This window comes from Lolium perenne, chromosome 5 (assembly GCF_019359855.2).
Source record: "Lolium perenne isolate Kyuss_39 chromosome 5, Kyuss_2.0, whole genome shotgun sequence".
Classification (NCBI taxonomy): Eukaryota; Viridiplantae; Streptophyta; class Magnoliopsida; order Poales; family Poaceae; genus Lolium; species Lolium perenne.
This window is the reverse complement of record NC_067248.2, coordinates 230,925,219-230,933,348: the sequence shown is the minus strand read 5'-3', so window position 1 is coordinate 230,933,348 and position 8,130 is coordinate 230,925,219. Positions and strand designations below refer to the sequence as shown.

The window sequence follows — 8,130 nt, the reverse complement described above, 5'->3', positions numbered from 1 at the left end:
TACGGTTGCTCCTTGTTCTTCAAGGATTAGTTTAACATCTGCAATAGTTAGGCCTTACAAAGGGTTGGAGGATCCAGCGGCACGTAGGGTGTCGTTTGCTAGTCCTAGACAGGATGTTCCGGGGATCAACCTCGTGTTGGTTTTTAGGCCCTATCTAGGATCGGCTTACGATCACCGTGCGTGGCCGCGAGGCCCAATCGTGAGTAGGATGATCCGATTATGCGGTGAAAACCCTAAATCGTCGTAGATCGCTTTAGCTTTATCTTGATCAAGCAGGACCACCATATATTCGTGCACCTCGTACGAATCATGGGTGGATCGGCTCTTTGAGCCGATTCACAGGATAACCTGAGAGCCGATCGAGGCTCGTATTTAATGTTTACGTGTATGCCATGCAGGAAACTAAGCGAGGCATCTCCATCACCTTCCTGACCAGGTATAGGTCAGGTGGCACGCCCTTGCATCAGCATCGGACGTGTGTACCAGAGGCTTTGCGGGCCGTCGCTCGGAGGGACCAGGGCCAGCCGCAGCCCTAGGTTGTTCCCGGCTCTACTGTGTTGCCCGTCGCTGCACGCCGGTGGGTTTTGACCGCAACAGGATGTCACAAACCCGCCTCCATACCCAGCAGGTGCCACCCGGAGTGAGATGAGGTGTTGTTGTGAAGTGTATAATAAAGGGCTCCTTAATTTGATTCATATATAGGATAGGAAAATCATGTATGAATAGGAAAAGTTAGGAGCTTTTTTGATTTATTTGATTTGCTTAGGAATTGTGTTGGATTTAGATACTAGGATTTTTTGCTACATTCGTTTGATTCATATGATAGAAAAATTATAGGCATAAAAAATCATAGGATTGAGACGAAGTCATGTGGCTAGTTGAATCCTATAAAAAGATGAGTTGTGTTTTTGATTGTGCCAAATGATATTTTCCATGAGGGTATGACCTAATGTATTATTCCTATAGGATTTGCATTACATGATTCCTATAGAACTAGTTCCTATATATAGAACATATGTTCTTAGGAATAAAATAACTAGTGTGTAGAAAAAATTCCCACATATAGGATCTAAACTCTACACGTACAGTTCCCTTACGAATTATCCTATATATGAATCAAAGAAGTGTTTTTTTTATTCCATGGGAACATATCCTATATATGAACCAATCCTATAGTAATCTTGTAGTGTAACTATTCGAATATAACATGAGGTCGTACCTCATGGAAAAAACCTTCGCACAATCAAACAGAACTATCTTTCTATAGGATTCAACTAGCCATGGCATCCCAATCCTAGCCCGGCCTTTCCATTAGTTCAGCGTTTTGGATACATTGGCTATGAAGCCTTGACACGGTAATAACAAATGCACATGCATGTTTTGTACTTTTTCGTAGGGGCCCCGCTGTAACGTGTTTTCGCGGAGTGTTAATACTTTGCTCCGGTACTCTATTAAAAGGAGTACCTTAACTAAAAGGTATATGCATTTTCCTATCTTCTATCTCCAGTGTGATTTTTGTTGGTAGGGTATTATGATACATTCAGTTTCGAAACCTTTTCAAGATTACATAATTTCTTGGTTCCACTTCTAGCGACCTCCAGTGTGATTTTTATTGGTAGGATATTATGTATCCAATTTTGGTTGATTAGTCTCTAAACATAATTAGAATGTGGCTTTTGCCCTTTTATTTCTACACCTCTGGTTCAATGAAAGAACACAAATCTTTCATGTTGCAGTTTCAATGAAAGAATACAAATCTTTCATGTTTCAGTTTCAATGAAAGAATACAAATCTTTCATGTTCTCTGTTTGAAATAATGTTTGAAATAAATAGTTAGCGAATGGTCTTCTCCTATTATGCATCATTAACAAAGAGCTGCCCTCATCTAGTCGTTGAATTGTCCATTTCAGCTTACAAATGGGTCAGCACCTACAAAATGGTTCCAAGAACCGAACAAGAAAGCAATCCAACTCCCCAAGGACAATTCCAAGAAACAACTCCAACAATGGGCACACAGAAGCAATCCAACTCCCCAAGGATGATTACAAAAAATTCAGAGCCACCTTATTTTGGGGTAATAGGGTGGTGAGATGGTAATTAGCTGTAGATTTAACAACTGTTTTGAAATGCCCTTTGTACTTATTCTCTGTTTACAGAAATTGGCAAATGCTCATTGTACATATCCCCTGTTTACAGAAATTTGCAAAAAATTCAGAGCCACCTTATTTTGGGGTAATAAGGTGAGATGGTAATCTGCAACAAAACAAAGATTTCTAACTATACATTCAAAGAATCTAATGCATTGAAATCAACATGAGCTGCAAATTTCAGGACCTACCCGCAAATCAATAAGGTGAGATGGTAATCTCCAACTACTCACGTTGCATTGAAATCAACATGAGATGGTAATGCATTGAAACAATGCAGCGTGTTGTACACTGTGGGAACCTGATTGGAGGATGCTACGGCTCCGCTTCATCAACCGGGAAGATGACAGCACGACGGACGGCTGCCGTGGGACAGGCGACGGCGATCAACTTCGCCTCCGTGGCTTCTCGTCGAGAAGGAGGCCGGAGGGAGCAGGTTGCATAGCCTCTGACGGTGAGCGGAGTGGTGGGATGCCGGCCCGGGACGCAAGTTGGGCGTTGGGAAGAAGCTGGCCCGGTGGCCCCAGCCTCCTTGAGGCAGACGCGCGGTTGCCCGGGCTGGAGGAGAAGCTGTCTCGACGGTTATGGACTCCTTGAGGCGGACGCATAGGTGCGGTTGTGACAGCCGAGATGGAGAAGAGATGGCCCGGTGGCGCCGGCCTCCTTCAGGCGGACGCTGGCTGGGGCAGCAAGAGGCTGCGCACGAGATGAGCTCGAACGGGAGGCCGCCGTCGCGACGCGAGCTCGAGCTCGAGCGAGAGGGCGCCGACGTGACGCGAGCTCAAGTGGGAGGCAGGATCGAGCGAGAGGCGCATGAGGCGAGATCGAACGGGAGGCCGGCGGCGCTAGGGCAGCATGATGCTGTCGGCACGAGGTGCGGAAGGCCGTCGGCTCACCGACGCGAGGCCGCGAGCAGTCCAATCTTGGAGTTTTCAACTTGTCCCTGGTTTCGGTATAATTTGCTACAGTAAATTATTTCAGCATGTAATGACATTTCAATATAGGAGTTTTCAGATTATTTCAGACTTCTCCAACCTAGAAATTTTCAGATTATTGATTTTGATTGTAGTATGTGTCAATCTAGCTAGTCTTACAAATAGACTACTATCATGTAGCAAAGACAGTCTTGCAAGTACACTAGCATTCCTGCGTAAGGCAAAGAAAAAAAACACGCACGTTACGCACATACTAGCAGCTAAGAGCATCGTCACCGGCGGCCCTAAATAGGCGTCAGCACTGTCGTATGGAAGCCGTCGGTAGAGTATTCTCTATTTGGGGATGTTGTTTCGCCTCCATACGGCATCCCATTAGAAATTTAAATTTGAAATGACATTAAAAACCGTAATTCATACGAAATTTATATAAAAGTTGCACAAATTTAAACTTAAATAAAACTTAAACTTAACCCTAATCTACTGGCCGTCGGTTGGGGCACGCGACGGGTCTCATGATCGGCAACCGCTTCAAGGAACATTGTGGCATCCTTTTTGTACCATTTAAATTGTCTATGCCATGCCGCCGAACAATTCTTTCAACTCCAATACATACAATGAATTGAGCCAAGTATATCTGAAAATCCCATGTTAGCGTTGAACTCCAAAAGTCTTGCCGTATCTTGAGCATTGGGGGCTCTCAAGTTGTGGATCCAAAAACATTCACATTTCCTATGGAAAAGCGCTTGATACACATGATAAACGTGCTCTCACCCAGGGCCAAGTGGTCATCAAATAGATCCGTCGGTATACCGTATGCCAACATACGCAAAGCGGTGGTCACCTTCTTATAGGTGCTATGCCCAAGTTCTCCGGCGGCATTTCTCCGTTACTCAAAGAACCGATCATACTTCGTCATCTCCATTGCGATGTGCTTGAATAAGTTGATGCTCATCTGAAAACGCCGCCGAAAATAGCTTTCGGGATATGTCGGATTTTCATTGAAATACGACCGCATCAACTTCTCGTGCCCTTCAATCCCTTCTCTCCACAACTTCTGTCTACCGAACATCGATCAACCTATTTTTAGCTTCTTAATGGCGCGGTATGCCAATAGTATGGATATATTCTCTTCTTCCTCTATATCTTACTCGTCGTCTGATGGATCGTATGATGAACTTTACAAATATACATATGAAATGACTTACTACTACTAGTTGTAATAAATAAAAATCGAGCAAACAATGTTGGCGGCCGGTGGAGGCGCATACATTGCGAGCATTTCAGCGAGCATCTTGGTTGTGCCATGTTGAAAGTAGGCTCGAGGACGACATGATCACCATTGGAGCGCGCCACTAGCAAGAGGAGGGAGGCACGGTGCCTCGGGTAGCGCGAGCCTTGTACTCGTCGGTGGCGGTGGCAGCAGCGGCGGCTCGGTACAACGTGGTGGAGTGCTTGAAACTGGCGGGAGGAGGCGCGGGGGAGGCGGATCTACGACGCAACAGCGAAGTCGGGTGGGGGCGGCGGCGAAATCGATCAGCGTCGGCGAAATTGCGCGGCGGCGGCACGGCTGGGGGGGAGAGAGGGCGCGGGTGAAATTTCCTGCCGTTGGAACTTCGCGCGCCTGCGAAACGATGCCGCATGCTACAGTCGACGCCTCAGATATGGCGCCCCGGATAGGCCAAAACATATCGCGCACCAATTTTTTTGCAGCGCCGACGCGGATAGTGCGTCTGCTGGAGGAGCTAATTTTTCTCCACCGCTATATCGGCGGTTATTATAGCGCGGGATAGCATCATTCTTGGAGATGCTCGAAGTAAAATGAGCTGATTGATACGGAGATCCATCCATGAATTAACGAGAGAAAATCACCCGATACTATAGAAAAGAAGCGAGCGAAAACAAAGGGTCAGCGACAACTAGCGAGGGATTAACGCGAGATTAGCTATCTCCTTCTACGTCGCTCTCGTACCAAGCTACGCGCCGCTACGGATCCATCTGGTTTTCAAACCTACGGATCAGTATCATCTGGTTCAGTCCCTCTATGGCCGCCACGTGCACCGCCCAGTACTAACGGTAACACTGCCCCCTTGCTTCGGGAAACGCCTGTCTCCCCTCCCCTCCCCCTTGCGGCGATGGGGGGCTCCATGGCTGCTCTCATGGCGGCAGCGGCGGCGGTGTCGCTGCTGATGCTGCTTGTGTCTCTGGCGGCCACGGACAGATACGATCAGGAGACCCGTCGGATCTTCGTGGAGTGGAAGGGCAAGTACGGACAGACCTATAAGGACGTCGGCGAGGAGGAGTGCCGGTACGCGGTGTTCAAGGACACCCGCCGCATTGTCGACCGGCACATAGCCGCCGGGATAACCTCATCCGGCCTCAACGGTCTCAGCGCCCGCAGCAGAGAGGAGATTCTTCGCGGGAAAGGTGTCCGGATGGGGGAGGCATCCTACGAGCAGGAGACCCGCCTCATGTTCGTGGGATGGAAGGCCAAGTACGGGAAGACCTACAAAGACGTCGGCGAGGAGGAGTGCCGGTACAAGTTGTTCAAGGGCAATCGCCGCGTCGTCGTCCAGCTCAACGCCGCCGCCGGGGAAACCGCATACGGCATCAACCAATTGGGTGACCTCACCAACGAGGAGGTCCGCGCATGCTGCTACGGGCGTGGGGGGTTCCGGAACAACCCGGAGATAGATGGAAAGCTGAGCGCCAGGTGCCAGGCCGCCGCCGCCGACCTGCGGGACACCGTCGAAGGGAGGCTGAGGTCCCAGGTTATCATCTTGCTGTTTTTAGTTTCCTTATTAATAATACTATTGTATTTCCTTAATTTAGTACTTTCTTCCTTTTAATTGCTGTGTAAAAAGTATAGTACATATGGTAACCGGGATACCTTCTATTCCTACATGGTTTTACTAGAACTTGTGTGACTGGAGTACAGTATGAAAGAGAATCAAGGGTTTGGTTTTATGGTCAATGAGTGTTATAGAAAAAAAAATCACTGAGTATGTTCATCAAACATGGACATGAAAGTTTCTCAGCATTTGGACGAGATAAGCTTAGCTGAAGAGGGCAAAAATTATAGTGTGCTAATGGTTGATAAGCTAGTGGATCCATAAGCCGTTTTTTTCTAGTGGATGTGATCTCACCATCTGCTGTCATTTGACATGATGCTAAATAGCCTCTTGGTCTTGGAAACATCTTATATCTGAATTTTGTGTGGATGTTTCACAATCCTATTGGTAGCAGCATATACTCGTTGCCATCACTGGCATAAAACCTCCTCATATTTTTATTCATGTACAAACACTTCAATGTATTGATTCTCATTCGTTACTTTTTACTTGCTTTATATAGGTTTGCCAGTGCATTGCCATGGAACTGGAACAAAGTACAGAGTCTGGCGGTAGCGCCATTCCTGGAGATAGAGCACACATGTGAATCTGAAAGTCACTTCTGTTTGTTGCAGGGAAAATTTAAGAATAAAAATGTTGCTAATGTAATATGATAAATTTGTGATGAAAATATATGCATTTCCAACCTATGATAAAGATTGTTTCTCATGTGTGTTTTTTTTGGCTACTTGCTATGTCAAACTTGCGAGCATCCTAGGCCAGCCGTGCCATCCATGTCAACAAAATTACTTTATTATGTGGATAGGGCAGATAACTCATACGTGACGATTGATAAGATATACTGACCAATCCTGCTCTCTAGAAGTACTAAGTCTGTTTACCGATAACTTTGATTATCACCATCTTTGGAGGAGTTAGTTATTTCCAAAAAGTTGCTATTGACTGTATATATATCTTAAATGTGCATGTTTTTAAAACAGATGTAATCATGTAACACTGTCACATTCATCAGAAACGGGTCAAAATTATGTCGTTGGCAGTGCACCTAGCATTATATTGGAGACAATTGTAAATATTGAATTCAGATATTGGAGAGTGCTATACTATTGGGAAAAATTCTGCGATTGACGGATCATATGTGGACAATGTCATTATTGAAGATTGATGCAAAGTTAGGAATTCCTTAGTTTGTGATGATGTTCATTTAAGAGCAGGTGTTATTGTTGAACCTGGATGCGTACTCTACTATCATTTAAGGTAAGAGCATGTCTAACAGGCCCCGTATTTCGCTGCCTCGTATAACGCTCGCATTTCGCCCCTTATCGAAAAATTGCTAACGGAAGAGCCATTCCGTCTAGTAGACCCCGTATTTTGCCCCCTATTTTCAAAAATAAAAACCCCGGGAAGTTCATCTTCATTGATCATACTACGGATCATACATACATTGCGATCATACTACATCTATCCTACATCTACTCGTCAAGGATGACGAAGGGGATGAACGCGATGGAGACCGCCTCCTCCCGCGCCTCCCGCGCCTTGAACTCCCGGACGGCGGCGATGGCCGCCGCCTCCTCCTCTGCCTCCGCCCGAGCTTTCTCGGCGGCATCCTTCTCGGATTCGGCCACCGCACGCCGGAAGGCCGCCTCCTCCTCTGCCGCCTCCTCCTCTGCCGCCTCCTCTTCCTCCTCGCCGCCTCCGCTTCCTCCGCCGCTGGTGCTGCCGATGGTCGCCGCCCATGCCGCCTTGGACGCGCGGTCGCGCTGCCACTCGGCGAGCCACTTCTCGAAGGCTCCGCCGCTCATCGGCTTGAGCGGCGGGTCTTGTCGGTACCACCGCCCACCCGCGGCGTACTCCCGGAGCGAATCCGGCACGTACATCGCGCCGGCGTACCGGCACGCCGCACGGCGGCTCCCGGCGGCGGATCTCTTGCACTTGATCCGCCACGCCTCCTCAACGGTGTCCGGGGAGCGGGATCGCTTCGATCCACTCGCCAGCGAGGCAGTACTGCGGCGGCGGGAGTCCATGCCGGAGATGGGGTGGAATGCGGCGCGGGGGAGTGAGGAATTTCTCGCCGGAGCAGGATGGAGGAGGCGGCGGCGCACGGCGGAGCTAAACCCTCACTCGCACCTGCGCCCAGTATAAGTAGGGGCGACGGGGCCGATTTCCTGGGCCCCGTATTCCACCGAAACGAGCCGG

At 48.0% G+C, this 8,130-nt stretch overlaps 1 protein-coding gene across 1 annotated transcript; it reads left to right on the top strand.

Annotated features, from left to right (window-relative positions):
* Positions 1 to 5,173: 5,173 nt before the first annotated feature.
* On the top strand, positions 5,174 to 6,564 carry LOC127298273 (oryzain alpha chain-like). The gene is made up of 2 exons (XM_051328174.2): positions 5,174 to 5,850; positions 6,434 to 6,564. Exons 1-2 carry the CDS (start codon positions 5,215 to 5,217, stop codon positions 6,515 to 6,517), a joined length of 720 nt encoding a protein of 239 aa, XP_051184134.1. The 5' UTR covers positions 5,174 to 5,214; the 3' UTR covers positions 6,518 to 6,564.
* The last annotated feature ends 1,566 nt before the right edge of the window (positions 6,565 to 8,130 follow it).